Raw genomic sequence first — 25522 nt, forward strand, 5'->3', positions numbered from 1 at the left:
TACCAAATAAGACCACACAGTTTGTGACAATATAGTCCTTCACTCAATTCCCTTTGAACACAAGGCTCATATTTGGAACCACTGGGATCTGCAATGTGTGGCCATGGAAAAATCTTCCATGTATAATCCATGTTATGTAAAGATTGTTTTCCTGGGAATATGATGTGACTCTAGCAAGTTTTTAACAGAGTACACTTGGGCCAGGAAGGTTCTAGGCATAAGCAAGCATTAAATGAGGAGAGATTACACCAGGAGTAGACCCATTCTCAAGTACAACCTTGATGGTAAACAAGAAGCAATACCCACCTCAATCAAAAGATGTGTCCTCATCCTACACTTCCCAGCTCCAAGAGATAGTTAATGATATGATCAACTCTGTTTCCCTCCTAGGTTCCCAAAGATCTGAAGGAAAAGGAATGAACTCCAATATCTGCCTCCAATTTCCCTTTCATTTCCTTGCAATCTGATGTATCATGACACTTGTTTTGATTTTTATTTTTGAACACAGCCAGACTCATTCACTTACATATTGTCTATGGCTACATTCCCATTAAAAGGGCAGAGTTGAATAGTCATGACAGAGGCCGTATGGCCCACAAAGCCAAAAATAATCACTATCAGGCCCTTCAGAGAAAAAGAAATTGTGGGCTGGGCTGTGTGGTTTACTCCTGTAATCCCTGTAATCTCAGTGCTTTCAGAGACTAAGACGAGAAGATCACTTGAGCCCCGGAGTTCAAGACCAGCCTGGGCAACATAGTGAGAACTCATTTCTACAAAAAAAAAAAAAAAAAAAAAAAATTAAAAAAAAAACAATTAGCTGAGCATGGTGGTGCATACTTGTAGTCCTAGATGCTTGGGAGGCTGAAGCAGGAGGGTCACTTAAGCCCAGGAGTTTGAGGCTGTAGTGAGCTATGGAGGTACTACTGCCCTCCAGCCTATGTAACAGAGTAAGACCGTCTCAAAAAAAAAAAAAAAAGAAGCAGCAGAAAGAAAAGAAAAGAAAAAGTTTGTGAACCCATATTTATTATCACTTTTGGATATATATTCTACTATTGCTATCTGTTTTAGGATGATGGTGAGGGACATACAAAGCGAATGGCTTCGCAATAGCTGACCACATCTGAAGCTTTGACAATTATATCATGATCATTTCCTAGCAGGCAGTTTGTACTACCTGCTCCTGTGGTAAGCACTTTAATAAGTGTTATTATATATATTTGTAATAACCATAACACATCTTACTTACTCGATTTTTATAGATGGGAAAATATAGTCAGAGAAGTTTAGTAAATTTCGCAAGGTAATACAGGCAACAACTGGTGAAAGCAGGATACGTATCTTAAGGTAATCCATTATACAGGTCTTCTCAAGCCTTAATGTGCATATGAATTATCTGTGGACCTTATTAAAATGCAGATTCTGATTCAGAACATCTAGGATGGAGCCTAAGATTATTCATTTTTAACAAGTTCCCAGGTGATGCTGTTGGTTTGCAGACTATACCGAGTAACAAGGCATTATATCATACTGTGCCTTGTTGAACTGATTTAATGGGAAAAATGTTCCATCTTTCTACCTCAATCAAAGCCTGAATGACAAAATCAGGGATCAGAGTTGGAAGGACTAATTTAATAATAGCAGCATTAAGAATAGCTAACATTGACATGTTATTATGTGCACTTGATGTGAATTGTCTCATTTTATACTGACAATCACCCTAGAGATAAATATCATTTTAACATCATTTTACAAAAGAGAACAGTCACAGAACAGGTAAGCAACTTACCCAATGTCACACCAATGGAGGAGATGAAAATCAAACTTCAGTCTATCTGATATGGCCCCTGCTCATAATCACTACACTCTGCTGCATCTTATTGCATGTGTCTGGTTACATAACAAAGACAAATGTTAGCCTCATCTTTAAGCAAGGTCAGCCTCTGTCTTTCCAGCCACTCTTATCTGGACTCACAAAAACCAGGCTCCTCCATCAGGCTTGATGATGGCATGAATTTTATTAGCAATCTTGGCCCACCTTCCAATGGAGTTAGAATCAGTCTTGCTCTCACAGACATAGCACCAAGTGTACCACATGGGTTCTGTCTCACTCGCATAAGCCCTAGCCTAGGTTAAAGCAGTCTATAAAACAACCTTCTATCCTGTTTCCTCCTACCAAATATTCCAATGTTTTACTGACAACAAAATATCAACTTGAACCATAGCCTGCTTGAGTGGGACCCTGACACCTCACCAATTACTTGTTTCTGAGAGTTTCATAATCCCGGTGGCTCTCTGACTGGCACGTCGCCTGCGTTCCATTGGCCTATATGTCTATCTTTAAGCCAATACTATATTATTATGATTATTGTAGCTTTGTAATATACTTTGAAATCAGGATGCATGATGTTTTCACCTTTATTCTTCTTTCTCAAGATCAATTTGGCTATTCATGTTCTATTGTGGTTCCATATTAAAAACTTTAGAATTGTTTTTAATATTTCTGTAAAAAATGCCACTGGGATTTTAACAAGAATTTATTTGAATCTGTAGATCCTTCTGGGAAGTATTGACATTTGAATAATATTAAGTCCTCCAATCCATGAATACAGGATGTCCTTCCATTTGTGTCTTCTTTCATTTATTTCATCCATGTTTTCTCATTTTCAGTATACAAGTCTTCCACCTCCTTAATCAAGTTTATTCCTAGGTATTTTATTCTTTTTGGTGCTATCATAAATGAGATTGTTTTACTAATTTCCTTTTCAGATAGTTTATTGTTAGTACATAGACATGCAACTCATTTTTGTATGTTGATTTTGTATACTGCTAAATAAATTCATGAATATATGGTCAACTGATCTTCTACAAGGGTGCCAAGAATATACAATGGAAAAAGGATAGTCTCTTCAACAAATAGTGTTGGGAAAACTGGATATCCACGTGTGAAATAAGGAAACTGGACCCTTATCTAACATCATACACAAAAATCAACTCAAAATGGGGCAGACCTAAACATAATACCTGAAACTGTAGGGATACACATATATGTAATCTATCTATCTATCTATCTATCTATCTATCTATCTATCTACCTACCTATCTATCTATCTGTCTATCTATCTATCTGGGACTACATCAAACTAAAGTGCTTCTGCATAGCAAAGGTAACAACAGAATGAAAAGGCAACCTATGGAAAGAGAGAAAATATTTGCAAACCATAAAACCATATATCTGATAAGGAGTGAATCCTCAAGATACACAACTCCTACAACTCAATATTTTTAAGAAAAAACTACTAACCCAATTAAAAAATGAGCTGAGGACCTAAACAGACATTTTTTCAAAGAAGGCATACCAACAGCCAAAAGGTATATGAAAAAAAACCTCAATGTCACTAATTATCAGGGAAATGCAAAGAATGAGACAATACCTCACACCTGTCATTAGTCTACCAACTATTGACTATTGACTATTATCAAAAAAAACAAAAGACAAGTGTTGAGGAGGATATAGAGAAGTTGGAATCCTTACACCCTATTGATTGGAATGCAAAATAATGTAGCCATTATGGAAAACAGTATGGGGGTTCCTCAAAAAATTACAAATAGAACTACCATATGATCCAGCAATCCCACTTCTGGGTATTTATGAAAATAACTGAAATCTGACTCTCAAAGGGATATTAGCATTCCTATGTTCATTGCAGCACTGTGGAAACAACCAAAATGTTCACTGGTAGATGAATGGATAAAGAAAATGTGGTATATACATATACAGAATAGAATACAATTTAGCTTTTCAAAAGAAGAAAATTTTGCAATATGCCACAACATGGATAAACCTTGAGGACATTATGCTAAGTGAAATCAGCCAGTCACAGTAAGACAAATACTGCATGATTCTACTCATATGAGATATCTAAAATAGTCAAATTCATAGAATCAAAGAGTGAAATGAAGGTTTCCAGGGGCTGGGAAGGATGAGAAAATGGAGAGTAATTAACAAACATAAAGTTTCAGTCAAGCAAGATGAATAAGCTTCAGAGATCTGTTATATCACATTGGACCCACAGTCAACATATAATATGTTCAAATGTATTGTAAACGTAACAATTTATTGAGAGTAGATTGCATGTTAAGTTTTCTTACCATAATACTAATACTAATAATAAAACCATCTATGTTTTAATTAGTGTTTGCCAGTCATGAAATCTGTGTCACTCTATGAAGAGAATGTTCAGATCAAAGTCAGATAGTCTAGAAAATACCACTTAATGTTCTCTCTGAATGATCTTTAAAAAGCCACACACATTAATTAATTTTCTGCCATACTTCACTGGGGTTGCAATCTTTTTCAGTAAATTGAGACAGAGACTCCATAATGAGAACAAAACTATATCAAACACCATTTCAGCAAAAATTGAAAAATCAAAAGTGATAATATTTCTGAAGTAATGGCTATGCTGAAAAGAGTAAATGCCATCGAATGCATCTATTTTCCTGTCAAGTGCTGTAATGAGACTGGCAGAAAAACAAGATGCCAAATTAATTCCCCTTAAAGGCTGTTGCATTTTCTTCCATCAGTTTTCTTCTCCTATCATTTAGGAATATCAATAAACTCCCAAAGAGAAGCTTTGGCAGTTATCATTGTCATTTTGTGTTTCTCTTCCCCTCAAATGATTCTTACTAAAGACTTAAGTCACCTGCTATCTCCCTCTGTAGTAATGTGCATTGAAAAGAATTGAGCATAAGCCTTTGCCCCAAATCCTCAGTTTGAATAGTTTTATCAACTAGAAGCAGTTCTGAAGCCCCTGTGGAAGGCAAAGTGCTTGGAAATCTAAGATTCTTACAGTTCCATATATTACTTATTTTAACAATTTATTGAGATATAATTCACATACCTTGTAAGTCACCCATTTAAGTGTACTATTCAATGGTTTTTAGTACATTTTCAGAGTATTGCAAGGATCACCACAATCTAATTTTAGAACACTTAATCACCCAAAAAGAAGTCACTACCCATTATTCCTCCCACCTCACTTCCAAGCTCACCTCACCTCCTGTCCCCAACCCCCAGCACTAGGAAACCACTAATCTACTTTCTATATATAGTTGACCATTATTAACATTTCATATAAATGGAATAATAAAATATGTGGTCTTTTGTTACTGGCTTCTTTCACATAATATAATGTTTGCAAGGGTCATCTACGTTATAGCATTTATCAATACCTCATTCTTTTTATTGCTGAATATGATTCCATTGTGTGAACATGCCACATTTTCTTTTTTTTTTTTAAGTTCAGGGGTACATGCGCAGGTTTGTTATACAGGTAAATTGGTGTCATGGGGTTTTTTTGTATAGATTATTTCACTACCCAGGTATTAAGCTTAGTACCCATTAGTTATTTTTCCTGCTCTTCTCCCTCCTCGCAACCTCCACCCTCCAATAGGCCCCAGTGAGTGTTGTTCCCCTCTACATGTCCATGTGTTCTCATCATTTAGCTCCCACTTATGAGTGTGAACATGTGGTATTTGGTTTTCTGTTCCTGCATTAGTTTGCTAAGAATAAGGGCCTCCAGCTCCATCCATGCCACATTTTCTTTATGCATTCATCAGTTGGTGAACATTTGGGTTCTATTTACTTTTCGGCTACTATGAATAATGATGCTATTTACATCCATGCACAAGTTGTTGCGTGAATATGCTTTCATATCCCTTCCAATAGATACCCAAGAGTGGCATTGCTGGGTCATATGGTAACTTTATGTTCAACATTTTGAAAAACTGCCAATATATTTTCCAAAGTTACCACACTATTTTACATTCCTACCAGCAATGTATGAAGGTTCAAATTTCTCCTTCACATCCTTGCCAAAAACTTCTTGTAGTCTGTCTTTTTGATTATAGCCATCCTAGTTAGTGTACAGCAGTATCTCATTGTGGGTTTATTTCCATTACCCTAATGACCAATGATTTTGAACATCTTTTCATGTGCTCTTGGCCATTGGTACACTTTCTTTGAAGAAATGTCTACTCAGATCTTCTGCCCATTTTTAACTGAGTTATTTGTCTTTATTATTGAGTGGTAAAAGTTCTTTATACATTCTGGATACAAGTACCTCATCAGATAAATTATTTGCAAATATTTTCTCTCATTCGGTGGGTTATCTTTTCCATTTCCTGAGAGTGTCCTTTCAAGCATACACCTCATCCTGCTTTTGCAAAGTTCAGGCAGTCTGAATCTGCCACAGGTGTGTTGGTAAATACTGTTTGACTGCCAAAATTATATTGATTCCTTCTTGCCCTTAGGAAAATATCTAAACACTTCATTATGGCATTCATCTTTTGTAATCTGGCCCAACCCTTCTCTTTACCATTATTCCCTGCCTTTCTCCCTGCCTGCCTGCACCCAATGGACCTTATGCCCCTCCTTCAAGAGTCTTTTCACTCTTTCCTCTGTCTAGAATGATCCCTCCCTGCCTGCCTTTTCTCCAACCATAGCCCCCATGCCTCTCCCTCCATATATGTATGTACTCATAGTATTTCTGTTCACTAGGTAAATCCACCATCTCTAATGTTCATGCTTGGATATACCTCAAGGAATATATTTGAGATACACCTTTCTTGGCTTCCTCGGCGAAGTTAGATACTCTGTTCTTGGTATTCCCACGGCATTCTTTTGTTCATCTCTATCAAAAAGCACTTCACATATCATAGCATAATATGTCGTTCCCCTATGTGGTCATTTTCCCACAAGACTGGTACAATTCTCCTAAACTACGATGTTGCGAGATTTACTTCTGGCACATAGTAGGGGCTTGCAGAAACTATCAAAGCTCTTTAAAAATATTCCAGTTTCCTTTTCCTTTCACGCAGACAGTTAGCTTGCATTTGCCTAGCCCTTTAAAGTTAGGGATGGCTGTGTGGCCATTTTGGCTAATGAAATATGAACAGAAATGACATATCATTAAAATGAGGACCCTTTAAAAGCCAATGTGCTATTTGCCAAGCTGTGTTTTCTTACTATAGTGATCATGAAAGCATAATTAAGATGAAACTGAGTCAGTAAAGGACCACAATCCGCATAGTACCATGCCATACCACAGTAGACATGTACTATGAGTAAAACAAAAAAATGCGTGTTAAGCCACTTCAGTTTAGAGACTCTGTTACCACATCATAACCTAGCCTCTCCTGACTAGTGCTGGACTAAATACATGTCTGTTGGAAGAATGCAATGAAAATGCAGTGCAGGTCACTATCTCTTTAGTTTGCCAACAATGGAGTAAATCACTCTTCTCTTGCTTTATCTCAGTATATATGCTGTTAAATAAATAGCAATGACTGCTTCCTTAATGTATTCTACTTCACTCTGCTAGTAGTCTGCTAAATTTGAATGTAAAGCAGAACTATTTTCTCCTTGCATTACAAATGGAGCATTTGAAAGTCTTCTACAATTTCCAACTCTTATTTCTTGAAAGTAGCACACTGGATTACTCTTACAACAAATTTTTTAAAAAGCATTCAAAAATACTCTTTTAAAATGTACCTTCTGAGGCAGATACTCCTGACATACAGCTGCATTTAACTTCAAAATTTATCATGGGAATAAGCACAAATTGTTTATATATGGATCATGGATATTTATCCCTATGAAAACATTTGGCTTTGGAGAATAGTCTGAGAGAAGCTGTCTGGGGGTTGAGGTGGGAAGTAATGTACATGGGGTTATAGAGTAGCCTTTTTCTTCAGCGGTGTTTGCAGAGAATTCTTTTTTAGAGTTGAGGATTCTCAAAATGACTACATCATTTAAGCACACAAAATTAGTGCCTTTTGAAAACTATGATTTAAATTTTCTGGTGGCAAGCATATCTAAGTGGATAAATTTATAAATAATCTAGTTTATTCCTGAGTCATTGTTGACCCGTATACTCAGAGATGATACCTTTCTGTTTTGTTCAGCCACTTACTTTTGTACATATCTCAATGCTTGCACTTTTGGCTGAATTTTAATCGTTTGATTATAGGTCTCTCTTTGGTCTGTAAAAAACACATTTTATTATTCATACATTCCTCATAGAAAAAATAGACCCATTTTTTAATTGATTAAGGGGCTGCATGCATGAGTGATGAGTGAATGCTGTTAGTTGTGTGACTTTGAGCAAACCACTTTTAGTCTCTCTAGACCTGAGCTATCCAATACAGTATCGACTAGCTACATGTGGCCAGTAAGCACCTGAAATGTGGCTACATGTGTAAAATACACATCAGATTTTATGTCTAAAATACACACCAAATTTTGAAGACTTAATACCAAAAAAAAACTCACAAATAACAGTGTTCATATTGATTGTATACTAAAATAATAATGTTTTGGGTATATTAGGTTAAATAAGATAAGTATTTAAATTATTACACCTGCATCTTTTTACACTTTTTTTTTATTTTCAAATAATTATAGAGTCCCAAAACAATTCAAAAATATTACAGAGAGGTTCTGAGTGCCTTTTACCAGTTTCCCCTCTGATAACATCTTACATAACTACAATACAATATCAAAATTTTAAAATTGACATTTATATAATACACACGCCTTATTCAGATTTCACCAGTTTAACATGCATACATTTTGTTGTGTGTGTGTGTGTGTGCATGAGTTCCATACAATTTTATTCCATGTGTAGCTGCATAAGATCACCACTAAAATCGAGATGCACAACCATTCCAACACCACAAAGATCTCCCTTGTGCTACTCCTCCGTAAACCCATCCTTACCCTAACACCTCGTCACTAAACCGTAGCAAATCACAAGTTCTCCACCTCTATAATTTCTTCATTTAAGGAATGTTATATAAAAGAATCATATTATGTATCCTTTTGAAATAGTTTTTTTTCCACTCATCATAATGTCCTTGAGATTCATCCTAGTTGTTGCATGTATCAACAGTTGTTCTTTTTATTGCTTAGTCATATTCATGGGATAGATTACCACAGTTTGTTTAACAACCCAGTGCTGGAGATTTGGGCTGTTTCCAGTTTGAGGCTATTAAAAATAATCTGCTATGAACATTCATCTATAGGATTTGTGTGAACGTAAGTTTTCATCTTCATGAAATGAATGCCAATTATGAAATGAATGCCAATAAGTGTGACTGCTTGGTCATATGTTAAATACATGCTTAGTATTTTTAGGAAACTAGTTGTTTAAGAACATAGGTGTATAGTGATATATCATTGTGGTTTTCATTTGTATTTCTCTAATAGCTAATAATATTCGATACCTTTTCATGTGCTTATTCGCCATCCATATATCCTCTTGTAAAATGTTCATTTCTCTTGCTGATTTTCTAATTGGATTGTGTTTTTTATTTGTTTCTTTTGGTTTTTTTACTGTTGGGTTTTGAAATATTTTTGTGTATTTTACATACAAGTCTTTTGTCAGATAAGAGATTTACAGATATTTTCTCCCAGGTTGTAGAGGTTGTCTTTCCATCTTCTTAGCAGAGTCTTTTGCAGAGCAAATTTTTAATTTCAATGAATTCCAATGTATCAACTGTTTTCTTTTGTGAATTCCTAGATCCCAAGTATTTTTTTTTCTTCTAAAAGATTTATAGCTTTTCATTTTGATCCACTGATCCGTTTTGAGTTAAATTTTTTAAGTTGAGAGGTTTAGGTCAAGTTTCCGTTTTGTCTATGGGTGTCCAATTGCTCCAGCAACGTTTGTTGAATTGCTTTTGCATCTTTGTCAAAGGGACATGGTTGTTTAGGTCTATTTCTAGGTTCTACATTCTGTTCCATTGATCTATAATATTCATCCCTTCACTAATACCAGTCTTGGTCAATGAAGATTTATAATAAACCTTGAAATCAGGTAGACTGTTTTCTCTTTATTCTTCCCTTTCAAATTTATTTTAGCTATTGTAGTTCATTTGCCTTTTCATATAAACTTTAGAATAAGCTTGCATATATCCACAAATAATGTTGCTGAAATTTTGACAGGAATTGCATTAAATTGGGGGAGAAATGATATTTTTACTACATTGAGTCTTCCACTCCTTGAGTATGGTATGTTTTTCTCTCTTTACTTAGATCTCGGATTTCTTTCATCAGCATTTAGCAATTTTCAGTATACAAGTCTTGTCATGTTTTGTTAGATTTATACTTAAGCATGTCATTACTGTTGAGTTATTTTAAGTGGTATTGTGTTGGGGTTTTTTTGTTTGTTTGTTTTTGAGACAGAATCTTGCTCTGTCGCCAGGCTGGAATGCAGTGATGCAATCTCGGCTCACTACAACCTCTGTCTCCCGGGTTCAAGCAATTCTCCTGCCTCAGCCTCTGGAGTTGCTGGGACTACAGGCACACACCACCACACCCAGCTAATTTTTGTATTTTTAGTAGAGAGAGAGTTTCACCATGTTGGGCAGGATGGTCTCGATCTCTTGACCTCGGGATCTGCCCACCTCAGCCTCCCAAAGTGCTGGGGATTACAGGTGTGAGCCACCGCACCCAGCTGGTATTGTGTTTTTAATTATGGCTTCAACATGTTCATTGCTACTCTGAAAAATACAGTTGATTTTTGTATGTTGATTTTCTCTCTGCAACTTTGCTGAACCTACCTGTTAGTTTTAGGAGGTATTTTTGTAGATTCCTTGAATTTTATATGTAGATTGTGTCATCAGAAAATAGGAACAATTTTATTGCTTCTTTCCTAATCAACATGCTTTTCTTTCTTTTTCTTGCCTTATTACTCTAGCTGGGATTTTCAGTAGTGTGTTGAATAAAAGTAGTGAAAGTGCCTGCACTTGCATTGTTTACAAACTTAAGTGTAAAGTATTCAGACTTTTCCTATTAATCATGAGGTTAGCTGTGGTCTTTTTGTAAATGTCCTTTATTATATTGAGGAAGTTATCCTCTACTCCAAGTTTGGCTAGAGTTTTTATCATAAATGGGTGTTGAATTATGTCAAATGCTTTTTCTGCATAAATTGATGAAATCATGTGATTTTTCTACTTTAGCCTGTTAATGCAGTGTTTTATTAAAGTGGCAAATTTTTGAATATTCAACCAGCCTTGCATTCCTGAAATAAACTCCAGTTGGTGTATGTCTGTATATATGTGTGTATATACATATGTATAGATGTACATTGATATATTGCTAGATTCCATTTGCTAACTTCTTTTGAGGTTTTATTTCACCTGTGTTCATAAGGGATATTGGTCTGTAGTTTTCTCTTTGCTTGTGCTGGATTTGTCTTTTTTCAGTCTCAGGGTACTAGTAGCCTAACAAAATAAGTTGAGAAGTGTTCCCTCCTCCTTTTCTATCTTCTGTAATAAAAACATTGTAGAATATGTGTTAATTCTTTTTTAAATGTTTAAAAGCACCTAGGAGAGAGGATATATTTTGAGAGACTTTTTAAAATACAAATTAAAAAGTATCTATTTCATAATGGATGACCTTTTGTAGTTTGTCGTTTTTGAAGAATTGCTCCATTTTATCTAAGTTGCTAATTTTATGTGTGTAGTGTTGTTCTTACTATTCCACTATTAGTCTTGTCTTGTATGTCAGGCCTGCCACGATATCCATTGTTTCATTCCTGATATTGTAATGCATGCTTTTTTTCTTTATTTCTTTGTTAGTCTTGCTATACATTTGTCAATTTTATTGATCTTTTTCAAAAAACCAGTTTTGTTTCGATGATTTATTCCATTGTTTTGCTGTTTTCAAATTCAATAATATCAGCTCTTACCTCTTTATTGTTTTCCTTCTGTCTGCTTTCAGTTTATTTTGCTATTTTTAATAGTTCCTTGAGATACTCAATTAGATTGCAGATTTGAGATTTCTCATTTTAATATGACCATTTAGTCCTATAAATTTCCCTCTTCACACTGGAATAGGTGTAACCCAGAAATTTTGATATGCTGCATTATCATCTTCAATCTATGTATTTTTTAAAAGTTTCTTTTGAAAATTCCTTTTTGGACCATAGATTATTTAGAAGTATTTTTCCTTAATTTCCAAACGCTTACATATTTCACTGCTATCTTTCTGTTTTTGATTTCTAGGTCTGCTAGTAACAAATTCTCTCAATTTCCCTTCATCTGACAATTCTTTTCTTTTTTTTTTTTTTGAGATGGAGTCTCGCTCTGTCGCCCAGGCTGGAGTGCAGTGGTGCCACCTGGGCTCACTGCAAGCTCCACCTCCCAGGTTCACGCCATTCTCCTGCCTCAGCCTCCTGAGTAGCTGGGACTACAGGCGTCCGCCACCACGCCCAGCTAACATTTTTTGTATTTTTAGTAGAGACGGGGTTTCACCGTGTTATCCAGGCTGGTCTAGATCTCTTGACCTCATGATCCGCCCGCCTTGGCCTCCCAAAGTACTGGGATTACACGCATGAGCCACCGCACCTGGCTGAGAATTCTTAATCTCATTTTCATTTCTGAAGCTATGTTCTCTGGATATAGAATTCTAGGTTGACAGTTCCTTCCTTTCAGCACTTGAAAAATATTAAACCACTTCCTTCTGGCCTCCATGGCTTCTGATCAGAAATCTGCTATTATTTGAACTGCTCTTCCCCTATAGATAATGCATCATTTCCCTCTAGCTGTTCTCAATAATTTTTCTTTGTCTTTCAAACACAGACATTTGATTATGATGTGTCGTGCATTTCTTTGGGTTTATTGTGTTTAGGCTTTGCTCATTTTCTTGAATTTGCACATTTATACATTTCATGAAATTGTGAGAATTTCAGTCATCAGTCCTTGAATATTTGTTTATACACATATTCTTTCTCGTCTCCTGGAATTCCAATGACATAAATATTAGACTTTTTATTACTATCCACAGGTCCCTGAGGCTTTAATTTTTTCATTCTATTTTCTTTCTGTTGTCAAGATTTGGTAATTTTTTAATTTAATATTCTAACATCAAGTTCATCGCTTTGTTCCTCTCTCATCTCCATTCTTTTTTTTTTTTTTTTTTTTTTGAGACAGAGTCTCGCTCTGTTGCCCAGGCTGGAGTGCAGTGGCACGATCTTGGCTCACTGCAAACTCCACCTCCCAAATTCACGACATTCTCCTGACTCAGCCTCCCGAGAAGCTGGGACTACAGGCACCCGTCATCATGCCCGCCTAATTTTTTTTTTTTTTTTTTTTTTTGTATTTTTAGTAGAGACGGAGTTTCACCATGTTAGCCAGGATGGTCTCGATCTGCTGACCTTGTGATCCGCCCGTCTCGGCCTCCCAAAGTGCTGGGATTACTTAAGGTCGTGTAGTAAGTTTACTTCAATTATTGATGTTTTCAGTTCTAAAATTTCTACTTAGTTCTTTATGTCTTGAACAGTTTTTGTTAAGACATTTTGCTAATACTTTCTTTTTCCTTGTTCATTTCCAGCATGCTCATAATTGCTCATTGAATAATTTTTTATGATGGCTGCTTTCAATCCTTTTTTTATTTTATTTTTATTATTATTATACTTTAAGCTTTAGGGTGCATGTGCACAATGCGCAGGTTTGTTAAATCCTTTTGAGATAATTCCAATGTCTCTTTCTTCTAAGTGTTGGTATCTATTAATGGTGTTTACTCATTCAAGTTGAGATTGTCCTGATTCTTGATATGGTGAATGATTTTCAGTTCTGCCTTAGTCATTTGATGGATTATATTATAGACTTTGGATCTTATTTACATCTTCTATTTTAGCAGGCCTCCACTGACATTACATTGGTAAGGAAAGTTGGGCAGAGACACATTACTTTTAGGCAGGTATAGAAGTCCAAGTCCTTATTCAGCCTTCACCTACACTGTGGAGAGAATGAGGCATGCCTCATTACTGCTGGGTGAGGGTAGACGCCCAGGCCTCTCATGCGATTTCTACTGACATGATGGTGGGAGGGTGGAGAGGGGCACCTCATTACCTCTGCGAAGTGCTAAAAATCTACTTTCTCCATGTGATCTTCTTGATCTCCTTGGACACCACCCAGTGAGAAGGGGGAGGGGCATCTCATTACCAATAGATGAAGGTAGAAATCTAGGCCCCTCAATTGCTTGGCCTTTGCTGATGGGGACAGGAGGGTAGTTTTGCTTTTCTGTTTTCTGTGATGGTGAGTAGGGCAGTTATTGTCAAAGTTTTCTTTCTTGCTAGGCTGCTTCTTTCCTGGACCTTTGAGTTAAAATAACAAGTTTTTCTTGGGAATTAAAAGGAATATGTGGCTATTCATGTAGGTATTTCTGGGTTCCAGGATTCTCCAGCACCAAGTCCAGGATATACGGAAGGCAAAAAGAAAACCCAGGGAACTCGTCATTGTGTCATTCCTCAAGTCCCAAAGTCCTAGCTGCTTTGCCTTCTTCTCTCCAGATTTCAGAGTCTTATGTTTATTTTATATCTATGTCCAGGGAATTTGGCTATTGTTAGCAGGCAGAGTAGGGAGAAATAGGCCTACGCCATGTTGCCCAGACTCAGAAGTTTCCCCTTCTTGCTTTTTAAAAACTGTGGTTACTAGAAAATAAATTGCATTTCTGACTCACATCATATTTCTACTGGACAGAGCCACGTGTAGATCTTAGCCTTCACACTTGCAAATCAAAGCATTACAAGAGATGCTCTCCAAAGTCAATCCTTTACACCTCTACAACCCCATGATTTTAAAGAATTGTTGTTTGACTTCTTTATGCAATGCAAAATGATATAGATGATCTTGTTTCTCTTTCTACTTCCCTACATGATAGTTATCAGAAATGAAATAGCTCTGGAAAGCCCTTCAAATGCCTCAAAATAGAGGCAAGGTTACTATTATTTTTAAAATACCAATACGTTAACATTTCTATAGGAAGTAGTTGGTAAGCAAGGATTTCTCTGAAGGAGCTTACTGCAGGTGCTAATCAGCTCACACTATTTTTTACTGTCTGAGCTGAAAAAAGAATTAATTACTTCAGTAGCCTCACTTCTTCACATACCTAAATAATGCATACCCCTACTCTGTGGAGAATAAACTAAATTTGATAGAGAAAAGTTTAATGCGTAGCTAAAGATAGCACTGTAATCTCCTTGAAAGAACTCTCAGCACTCTCCTCCCTCCTTTTAAACAGACTTTCCTTTTCTGAAACTGCTAATGAATGGTTCTTGTATCCTTGTGATTCCCTCCCACATTGTATATCCTCCCACATATTTCCAAAGACTATTAAAGTTCATTTTCGTCCAATATTCATAAGTAATTTTCCTGAAATCCATTGGATCCTTACCAGAACAATTGCAATAACCTGTCCCCGAAAGTCTTGTTTTCTAGAAGCATTGTTTAAAATTAAGACAGTGCCTTTGAGCTTCAGGTACAAGATATATAAAGTTCTCACTCCATCACTACAAAGTTCCCCAGTGGTCTAGTCATCTCTCATTGAAATTGTTTCCCTTAAAATATGTGTTTCTCCATCATTCCACAAAAAGGGCATTTTTTTTTTTTTTTTTTTTAAGACGGAGTCATTCACTCTGTTGCCCAGGTGGGAGTGCAGTGGCACAATCTCAGCTCACTGCAACCTCCATCTCCCGGGTTGAAGTTATTCTCCTGCTTCAGCCTCCCGAGAAGCTGGGATGACAGATGTATGCCACCATGCTTGACTAATTTTTGTATTTTTAGTAGAGATGGGGTTTTGCCATGTTGGCCAGGCTGATCTCGAACTCCTGGCCCCCCCCAAGCAATCTGCTCACCTTGGCCTCCCAAAGTGCTGGGATTATAGGTGTGAGCCACCGCGCTGGGCCAAAAAGGGCATTCTTAAAGGTCACTGATGATTTTCCTCTCCAAAATTCAGTGGTCTACCTCCCTGTCCTTTTGAAAAATTTTATATTGTTTACCAAAACTCCTCGACAAGTTCTCCTGCCTTATTTCCTACTATGTAGACTCTCTCTTCACCTACCTTCCTGTTTTTCTCTTCTCATTATCTAATCATACGAATTCCATGGTTCCTTAAAATGTTCTTAAACCTGTCTTTCATTGCTGTCTATTTGTTCAAGTATTCAATTCCAGTTTCAACTATAACTTCTATGCTGACTATTCTCAAATCTGTCTTCGTCTTCTCATCTGAACTACAGTCCCAAATCTCCAGGTTCAGTTAGCATTTTTACTTGTATGCCCCCTACAACACCACAAACTGGACATGACTGAAACCAAACTCCTCTGCTTCCCCTCCGCCTTTCCTGTCGAATGGCTTCAAGATTCTCTGCTTCAATAAGTCTCCAACTTGGAAGATTGAGTCATCTTTAATTAAAGACTCTTTTTATCTGAGAACCAGGCACCAAATCAAGCACATTTTTTCCCTAGAAACTAAGATCAGGGAAAAGACCTTGAAGCTAACCATATCCATGTTTAAATTTATTCATGTTTAAAGTTATTTACCGTTAACTTTGCATGAACTTGGATATATTATATAACATCTCTGAGCTTCAATGTTGTCACATGAAAAAGACAGAAAATACATACTATGAAGTTGCTGTGGTAATTTAATGAGATAATACACTTAAAATGTTTGGCATATAGTAGAACTCAAAAATGTTAGTTGCTTCTCAGATGCGATTTTTCTATCTGTTCCATTCTCCGAGTTCCCACTGCTAAACTACTACACTCTGTTCAAGTCCCTCAGTCCCATGTACTTGAAATATCAAAAACAAAGCCCCCATTTTTCGACCCCACTTCCCTGCATTCTACTTTCTCCAAAGGGACCCACGTCCCTCATTAATGTCATATGACTCCTTCATTCTAAGTTTGCCACTGTTTTACCATATTTTGATAGTTCACTGACTGTCCTTAAGGTTCCTAAAAGTTCCCTTTTACTTTCCCCTGACCCAAACCATCCTTCTCCATTTCCCCTTTCTCCTTAACCTGAATTTTTTGTCCTAGTCCTCCAGGCTGCCCTGATTTCTTCCCAAAGGCCACATTGGCTTTTTTTTCCCTGAAACTTTAACATCCTTATATCTCTAATTTCATACCTCCTATAGTATCAGATCAAACCCACTCCCCTTATAGGTCTTTGCCTCAACTCTCCAGGCTCTCCAACCTCCCTTCAGCCCTTCTTGCCTGCAAGCATTATTAACACCTAATAGCATTCTAATTTGTGTTTGTTGGGCTAATTGTCTTAGTCTGGTCAGGCTGCTATAACAAAACACCATAAATGGGATGGCCTATAAACAACAGGAATTTATTTCTCACAGCTCTGGAGTCTGGGAAGTCCAAAATCAAGTTACCAGCAGACTTGGTGTCTGGTAAGGGCCCGCTTCCCGGTTCACAGATGGCCACCTTTTCACTGTAACCTCACATCGCAAACAAGGCATGGGGTTTCTCTCAGGCCTGTTTTATAAGGGCAAGCTAATCCTATTCATGAGAGCTGTACTCTCATGACCGAGTTACCTCCCAAAGGCCCCATCTCCTACCACCATCACCTTTGGGGTTAGGATTTCAACATAGGAACTTCGGGGGAACAAAAACATTCAAACCACATTTCATGTTCTACATCAATGCTTACAAGCACTTGGGTTTCATATACCAATAACATTTCAAAGCCTAATTAAGGCTACTGGCCATTAGATTTACATTCTTTCTTGCCCTAGGAGAGACCTTTAAAAGTAATTTGAAATCCTTATTTCATTTTAAAAGTATATTTTACAAAAGACAGTAGGGCATAATGTTAGAATAAAAAAGTTTACATTGAATAAATTTAGATTTGGGTAAAAAAATGCTATTAACCTTGCTTTTTTGTTTTTTTGGGTTTTTTTTCATTTTGATATGGACGAGAGGAAACTATCAGGAAAATCCTTGGACAGGGAATCTCCATGACTGTCTCTCTATACCTACTGTTTCTGTAACAGGGATAACTGATACTTGGAGAGTTCCTACTATGAACCAGTTAGTAAAACTGTGTGTGTGTGTGTCTGTGTGTGTGTATGAGACAGGTACTAGTACGCCATTCTACAGACAGCAAAACTAAGACAAAATTTTCTCATGACTCACAGTGAATGAATGGTGAAAGTGATACTTGGACCCAGTTATTTAAGGTCCAGTGTTCTTGATTGCTAACTACACCACGCTGCTGCTACTTCTTTAGACTCTGTGGCATGAGTATGATTCCGTACACAAAATAAACATACCAATATGTACAATGATAATGGCAACGTTTGCCATAATATAGCACATCTATTGAACAGAATAATGGCCAGATATATATCAGCCCAAGGAAACAAATTCTATAAAGAGTATTTATAAATTGTAAAGTGCTGTACAGATGCAAAACCAACTGTAATTATTACCATCAACAATGCTAACTGGAATTCCGTAAGTCAAGTTTGCCTTAGACCATCAGAGTAGATTTATTAAATAAAACACTATCAATATCATTTCTAAGGGGAGTCCCATATATGAGACTATTTTAGGCCAACAACATTAACTCATCTTTAAGAGAGTTTTGTAGAAATCGGAGTGATTGCAAATTAGCCCAATTCACTGCCTGCAGTATTTCACTCTCTTACTGTTGCCTCTAAGATTATAGGCACTGCCCTAAGCAAAATGGTAGAAACCATCTTAAACACACTCTTGTCTTTCCTTACATTACCCTTTTTATCTTACCTTGGGGTAAACTTTACATATGCCCTGTACCAGAAATTCAATTCTTTCCATCTTTCCCACTCTCTGCCCTAAAAGAATCTTTTAGCCAGCTGCTCCACTGGAAAGCATCTAACTGACAAACTCACATTTCTGTGTTTTGTTTTTCCAGGACCATGCTAATAACATACCAAGCCAATAACATACCAAGCCATGAGCCACAGGGATACATATTTAGTAGGAATATTTCAGATACAGTGAATAAGGCCATTGTAGAGATATTTAGAGCAAAGAACATCACACTGGTAGCCCTTAATTTAGCTGACAAATATTTTTTCCAACTGATAAGGGCAATCATAAATGGTAATGAATCATCCTGAAAGCACAATCCCTCTCAGTATCTTCAATACCCACAAGTCTTCTACCAGTTCTGTGTCATCACAGTAATTCACCACAATGAGTTCTACCTTAAAGTGCACTGCTCTCTACCCAGATTTTACAACTACCCCTCACCCAACAATATGACTTTTCTTCACTTCACTTTCATGGCTTCTTCTATTTTTCCGTATCACCCACATAAAACAAGAATAGAAGCAAGTCACTTCGTAGTAAAGGAGTAATGTCCTGTACTATTTTCCTGACTGGCCACAAGTCAACAAATGGTTCTAAATTTTTACTCTCAATAATTTGCTGAGTACCTTCGGTCAATTCCAGAAAGAATTTGGAACCTAAATTTCACTATCTGTAATAAGGGAGAACAAAATGACCTCTGATGCACCCAACACCTGTAGAATTCTACAGTTCTGTAATATTAAATATTATTCAAAGTAAAGATGAAGGCATAAAGACAGAGAAACATAATACATCCTTCGAGAGGTAAAAGCTGCATGGAACTAAACAAATTTCCTTTTAAAATAGTTAATAAACTAGAAGACATTGAGAATGCCTTAAAATTCCTAGTACAGTTCATGGAGAAGTATGGAGGAGTTGTAAAGTGACTTGATCAGAATATACCTGGTTGAACAACCAGATGAAAAAAAAAAAATTGGTTAGGTAATTTGTATTTATCCAGACCAGTGGTTTCCAAAATACATTCCAAAGAACACTACTAATTGTAAAAAACAGTAATAAAGATTGCATTTAAATGCAAACTGACCCCTTGAGGGTTGTCTGGACTTAGTGACTCATTCCATAAAATAGAGTATGGAAAGGGAGAAATAATAATTTTACAGTGTAGAAAACCTGAATAACACAAATTATCCAAGGGACTGATGTTGACATTACCAATGATGGGTCACGTTGACATCAGGTACCTATCTCCCCAATGTGATGTGATGAGACAGGCTCTTCATCTCTGTGATATTTTCTTCCAAAAGCTCATAACCCCAGTCTAATCATGAGCAGTTACATCAAGCATACCTTTCTGAAGGACATTCTACAAAATTCCTGATCATTACTCATCAAAACTGGAAAGATTATGAAAAATAAGAAAAAACTGAGAAATTCTCACAAACTGTACATAACTAAATGCAGTATGGTGTCTTGGAGTGGATCTTGAAACCAAAAAAATACATTAATGGAAAACTGGTAGCATAAAGTTTGAAATTTAGCTAATGGTAACACACCAATAGTGTTTTCCTATATTTGAAAAATGTATCATGATAATGAGGTATGATAAGATTAGAGGAAACTGAAACTGGCTGAGGCTATACAGGAACCTCTCTGCACTACTTCCATAACTGTTCTGCAAATCTGAAAGTATTCCAAATAAAAAGCTTATTTAAATAATTGATGAAGATATCCATTAGCAAATGCGTTTGGGGAACTCTGTATCAAACAACTGATTTTTCTCAATGTCTGTAATTATCATAGCTCCTAAAATATCCAATAAGCATTGTGATTTTAACAGAGAGAATATAGGGTGCTGCGTTTCCCAAACATATTTGATCAGAAACCTTTTTATTTCTTCAAATAGCATCTTTTACAAAAAGTACTGACACAGAGAAGTTTTCTCCCAAGGTGTCACAGACTTCTGTCCTATACTAGACCATGATGAAATTTTAATCAGTGACTGACTGAAGAGACGAAGATGCTATGAACATTAAATTGGCAGAAGACTTGAAACTAGAGGCTAACATGATGGATGAGAGAATAATCATTAAAATTATATTTAATAGGCTACATCAATTGACCAAACTTAATAAGATGACTATAAAAGGATACATATATAGTCTTCATTTAGGTAAGCAAATTAAAAAAAAAAAAATCAGCTGAGTAAGTAAAAGAAGCAAGAACTTAAATGCCCGTCATGTTACTGTGAGCAGCTTTGTGTCTCAGGAGTTCTTAGGTCAAATTCGTAGAATTGTCATGCTCAGTAAAGATGCCCTAATAGTAGGACTAATGCCATTTCTGCAGATTGTTTGCTTGTCTTTTCTTTTGTTTTTTAGTTCTGCGTGCTACATTGTAAATGGTCCCCAAAGGAGAGGCAATAGGATGATGTGTGTCTTGGAAACCATGTCATAGCAAGAAACATTGAAGAAACTGGAAATGTTGCCCTGATGCACAGAAACCTTTGACAGAGGCCAGGCATGGTGGTTCACACCTGTAATCCCAGCACTTTGGGAGGCCAAGGCAGGTGGGTCACCTGAGGTCAGGAGTTCGAGACCAGCCTGGCCAGCATGGTGAAACCCCGTCTCTACTAAAAATACAAAAAATTAGCCGGGCGTGGTGGCAGACACCTGTAATCCCAGCTACTCGGGAGGCTGAGGCAGGAGAATCACTTGAACCTGGGAGGCCAAGGTTGCAGCAAGCCAAGATCGTGCTATTGCACTCCAGCCTGGCCAACAAGAGTGAAACTCCATCTCAAAAAAAAAAACAACAAAAAGAAAAAAAAGAAAATTTTGACAGATCCTTAAGTACACAAGGATACAGGAGAATCAAGCCTATTCTGTATAACTTCAGAACTCAGAAGGACTTAAGGACACAGGAAACCGCACGTTTTGTTCAAAAAAACTTTTGTAACCATTAAACAGCCTCATAATGGAATAGATATTCTTGAAATGAAGTGAGCTCCCTGCCTCTGGGAGTGTCTAAATGGAAGCTGGATATCCCTCTGTCCAGACTGCTGCTAGAATGTCTTCTACGTGTACCTAATAAATGAGTTCTACACAGCCTTCCAGTGCTAAGGTCTCAGAAGCAATCAAACCACAGGGAAGGAAAAAAAAATGAAGAGGCACTGAGAAAAGTGACAAACCACTAAAAACAGCCCCTAAAGTACCTTAGGCACCGCTTTACCTCTCTTCTAACCATCATCCCTGTAATAATATCTGGAAACTGCCTAAACAAGTGTTGACATTTAGTTGATGAATTAAGGCAAAACGCTGTCCTAGAGTGTGCACCTAAGAGATTTCTGATTAGTAGAATTTAAGTTACACTAGAGGACAGGGAATGATGAATTTATCCTGACAAAGTACTGTATTCACTCCAAAAGAAATTTACCAAAATAAATAAACACACGAATATATAAATAAATAGTTTTTCTTTAAATGCATTATTTTTTTCTCTTAGGGAAATAACTGGCTTATATAAGGGACAATGGGTATATGGTGTGTATGTTTAAGGCGTGCTTCAAGGTTGCTCTCAAGCGGAGCCAGAACTATCACGAGAAGAGTGAAAGGGGCACCCAGGACACAGAAGTTAAGGAGGCAGTTACTCAGGGTACTGTAAGTGCTGGCAGGGTCAGCCAGTGAGAGTGAGTGCCTCTTTAAATTTGCGTCACAATTGGCCGGGCGCAGCGGCTCAAGCCTGTAATCCCAGCCCTTTAGGAGGCCGAGGCGGGCGGATCACGAGGTCAGGAGATCGAGACCATCCTGGCTAACACGGTGAAACCCCGTCTCCACTAAAAATACAAAACATTAGCCGGGCGTGCCGGGCTGGGTGGCTCACGCTTGTAATCCCAGCACTTTGGGAGGCCGAGGCGGGCGGATCACGAGGTCAGGAGATCGAGACCACGGTGAAACCCCGTCTCTACTAAAAATACAAAAAATTAGCCGGGCGTGGTGGCGGGCGCCTGTAGTCCCAGCTACTTGGGAGGCTGAGGCAGGAGAATGGCGTGAACCCGGGAGGCGGAGCTTGCAGTGAGCCGAGATTGCGCCACTGCACTCCAGCCTGGGTGACAGAGCGAGACTCCGTCTCAAAAAAAAAAAAAAAAAAAACAGAAAAAAAAACAAAACAATTAGCCGGGCGTGGTGACAGGCGCCTGTAGTCCCAGCTACTTGGGAGGCTGAGGCAGGAGAATGGCGTGAACCCGGGAGGCGGAGCTTGCAGTGAGCCAAGATCGCGCCGCTGTAATCCAGCCTGGGGGACAGAGCAAGATTCTGTCTCAAAAAAATAAATAAATAAATAAATAAATTTGCGTCACAGACGCCTGCTTACCTCATCCCAGTCCAAGCCCTGTGATTGGTCAGGCCATCAAAGCCTCGCCCCTACACGACATGGACTTCAACATCAAACACTGGTTTCTGGGGCAACTGCTGTGTAGCTACGTGACTAGCACCCGGAAATAATTGCCACCGCCATCTTTTGGTGCAGAAGGTGACGGGAAAGAGGCCGCAGACCTGAACTGCCAACCATATGTAGGCGAGAAGCCGGAGCCGATACTCCCACTATCCCACAATGTCCCACTGGGCCCCAGAGTGGAAGAGGGCGGAGGCTAATCCAAGAGACCTTGGGGCCAGCTGGGATGCCAGGGGCAGCAGAGGCAGTGGCTGGAGTGGCCCCTTCGGCCATCAGGGACCGAGAGCGGCAGGCTCCCGTGAACCACCACTCTGCTTTAAAATAAAGAATATGGTTGGTGCGGTCATTGGTCACAGTGGATCAAAAATAAAATATCTACAACATTCGACAAACACTAAAATATAGATCATAAAAGGGGAATCTGAAGCAAAAGTCAGAATTTTTGGCAATAGGGAAATGAAAGCAAAGGCCAAAGCGGCTACAGAAACACTTACTAGAAAACAAGAAAGCTACAACTCAGAATCCAGTGTGGATAATGCTGCATCCCAATCCCCTATTGGAAGAAATCTAGGCAGAAATGACGTTGTTGGAGAAGCTCAGCCATTGTCAAATTGGGATCGCATTAGGGCAGCAGTCGTGGAGTACGAAAAGAGAAAACGGGCAGATTTACCACCAGTTAAGAAAAACTTTTACATAGAATCCAAAGCAACAAGCTGCATGTCTGAAATGCAGGTGATTAACTGGAGAAAGGAAAATTTCAACATAATGTGTGATGACTTGAAAAGTGGTGAAAAGCGTCTCATCCCAAAACCAACTTGTAGGTTTAAAGACGCTTTTCAGCAATACCCTGATTTTCTGAAAAGCATAACAAGGGTAGGGATTGTAAAGCCAACGCCAATTCAGTCACAGGCATGGCCAATTATTCTACAAGGAATAGATCTTATAGAAGTTGCACAAACCGGAACAGGGAAAACACTGTCCTATTTAATGCCTGGGTTTATTCCTCTTGATTCTCAACCAATATCTAGAGAGCAAAGGAATGGGCCTGGGATGCTAGTCCTTACACCCACTAGAGAGTTGGCTCTTCAGGTGGAAGCTGAATGTTCAAAGTATTCATATAAAGGTCTCAAAAGCATTTGCATATATGGTGGTAGAAATAGAATTGGATAAATAGAAGATATTAGCAAAGGTATAGATATCATTATTGCAACTCCTGGGAGGCTGAATGACCTACAAATGAATAATTCTGTCAACCTAAGAAGCATAACCTACTTGGTTATAGATGAGGCAGATAAAATGCTGGATATGGAATTTGAACCCCAGATAATGAAGATTTTATTAGATGTGCGCCCAGACCGACAGACTGTTATGACAAGTGCAACTTGGCCAGATACTGTACGTCAACTAGCACTTTCTTATTTGAAAGATCCTATGATTGTTTATGTTGGTAATCTGAATCTAGTTGCTGTAAATACAGTGAAGCAAAATATAATTGTTACCACAGAAAAAGAAAAACGAGCTCTCACCCAAGAATTCGTAGAGAACATGTCACCCAATGACAAAGTCATCATGTTTGTCAGCCAAAAACATGTTGCTGATGACTTGTCAAGCGACTTCAATATCCAAGGCATATCTGTAGAATCATCACATGGCAACAGTGAACAGAGTGATCAAGAGCGAGCATTAGAGGACTTTAAAAGTGGAAACATAAAGATACTGATTGCAACTGATTTAGTATCCCGAGGTCTTGATCTTAATGATGTCACACATGTATATAATTACGATTTCCCAAGGAATATTGAAGTATATGTACACAGAGTAGGGTACATTGGATGGGCAGGAAAGACTGGCACATCAGTTACCCTCATCACTCAGATTCGAAAATGGCCGGTGAATTGATTAAAATTCTGGACAGAGCAAATCAGAGTGTTCCGGAAGATCTTGTAGTAATAGCTGAGCAATACAAGTTAAATCAACAAAAGAGGGACACAGAAACACAATGAAGAAAACCTCAACAAAGATGCAAGGAGTTTTATTGTTAAGTTGAAAAGTTGTACCACGCTACTGGAAGATTCCAGGCATGTTAAAGATATACAGTATAGAATATATGTAAGGAAGTATTGGAAACATACTAGCCATTTGAAGACATAACTAATTCTTAAATAATACTGCTAAACTTTCAATATTATGTATGTTCCTTAATTTTAAAAAAGTCTGAAAAATGAGAGAGTGAGAGACTGTGTGAAGAAAAAGTAATGTGTTAGTTAATTTCTCTTAAAAATACTTTTATTTTAGGTTTGGGGGTATATGTGAAGGTCTGTGAAATAAACACGTGTCATGGGGGTTTACTGTACATATTATTTCGTCACCCAGGTATTAAGCCCAGTGCTCAATAATTATCTTTTCTGCTCTTCTCCCTCCTTCCACC

The 25522-nt window shown here is 37.7% G+C and overlaps 1 protein-coding gene across 1 annotated transcript; it reads left to right on the plus strand.

Annotated features, from left to right (window-relative positions):
• Positions 1-23253: 23253 nt before the first annotated feature.
• DDX53 (DEAD-box helicase 53) lies at positions 23254-25136 on the plus strand. Its single transcript, XM_004093118.3, is given in 2 exon segments — positions 23254-24964; positions 24967-25136. Coding segments are annotated over 2 exon segments (1881 nt in total).
• Positions 25137-25522: the final 386 nt, after the last annotated feature.

The sequence above is a fragment of the Nomascus leucogenys genome, chromosome X (assembly GCF_006542625.1).
Source record: "Nomascus leucogenys isolate Asia chromosome X, Asia_NLE_v1, whole genome shotgun sequence".
Taxonomy (NCBI): Eukaryota; Metazoa; Chordata; class Mammalia; order Primates; family Hylobatidae; genus Nomascus; species Nomascus leucogenys.